We start from the raw sequence: 873 nt of genomic DNA, 5'->3' as shown, positions 1-873 counted from the left end.
ACTCTCGCAAGCATATGTAATCAAAAGATGACTTGACGCGCATGTTCAGATCATGCTAAAAACAATACTTTGAAGTGCGATTAATCTACGGCTTGAATGCGTCGACACCGTCGATAAGGTGTTAACATTAGTTGACGATGACAGCAAGGCTAAGAATATGAAATATTCAAGATGTGGCAACAAGGCTGAGCAGATGAAATAAAGGTACTTCATTCAGCGATTACGAATGCATGACAGATCAAAGAACTTACATATGGACATTGAAGATTCATTTGGAGGTAGAAGTTTTGGGGGGCTGGCTTTGGATAAGGAGGTCGTCGTAAGGGTCGCGGCGACCCGGTGCCTGGCTGATCTGGGCGTCATAATGGATCTGAGCGTTAAAGCGATCGAAGGTCCAGAAGCCATACGGGCGGAGAGGGTAACTCCACATCTCCTTGGTCTTCTTGCACCGCTCCTTCCTTTTGTAAATGTGCTCCCTCGCCTTCCGATCCCTCTCATGTGGATCCTCCATCATCTTCAGTATCAGATTCTCCGCAAACTCCATCACGAACTTCATAGCTGCTGCTCGATTGAAGAATCCCCACTATCGTATCGATCTCTGGTCGCTTGATCGCTGCCTCCCTCCGTATCGTTTTATTAGGGCTAGAGAATCGTAGGATTTGCATGGCCCGCCCGCTGGGGTTGGCCCAATTAGAAAGAAATTTTTTTTTTCTATTATTAATTTTAAAATAAATTTAATAATTTTAAGTCTGTTCTGAGATAAAGTATAATAAAAATATAGCACAAATATCAAAACAAATCCAACGATAAAAAAAGTCTAATTTTATTATTGTTGCGTACTAGAATATACACGACGATAGAGTTAGAAGATTT

The 873-nt window shown here is 41.9% G+C and overlaps 1 protein-coding gene across 1 annotated transcript; it reads right to left on the bottom strand.

The window, feature by feature from the left end:
• Positions 1-217: 217 nt before the first annotated feature.
• Positions 218-641, bottom strand: LOC110114418. Its single transcript, XM_020847288.2, has one exon. The coding sequence runs from the start codon at positions 554-556 to the stop codon at positions 269-271; it is 288 nt and encodes a 95-aa protein (XP_020702947.1). The 5' UTR covers positions 557-641; the 3' UTR covers positions 218-268.
• Positions 642-873: the final 232 nt, after the last annotated feature.

The sequence above is a fragment of the Dendrobium catenatum genome, unplaced genomic scaffold (assembly GCF_001605985.2).
Source record: "Dendrobium catenatum unplaced genomic scaffold, ASM160598v2 fragScaff_scaffold_1567, whole genome shotgun sequence".
In the NCBI taxonomy this organism is placed as follows: Eukaryota; Viridiplantae; Streptophyta; class Magnoliopsida; order Asparagales; family Orchidaceae; genus Dendrobium; species Dendrobium catenatum.
The sequence above is the reverse complement of the archived record's forward strand: the minus strand, read 5'-3'. Positions and strand labels throughout refer to the sequence as shown.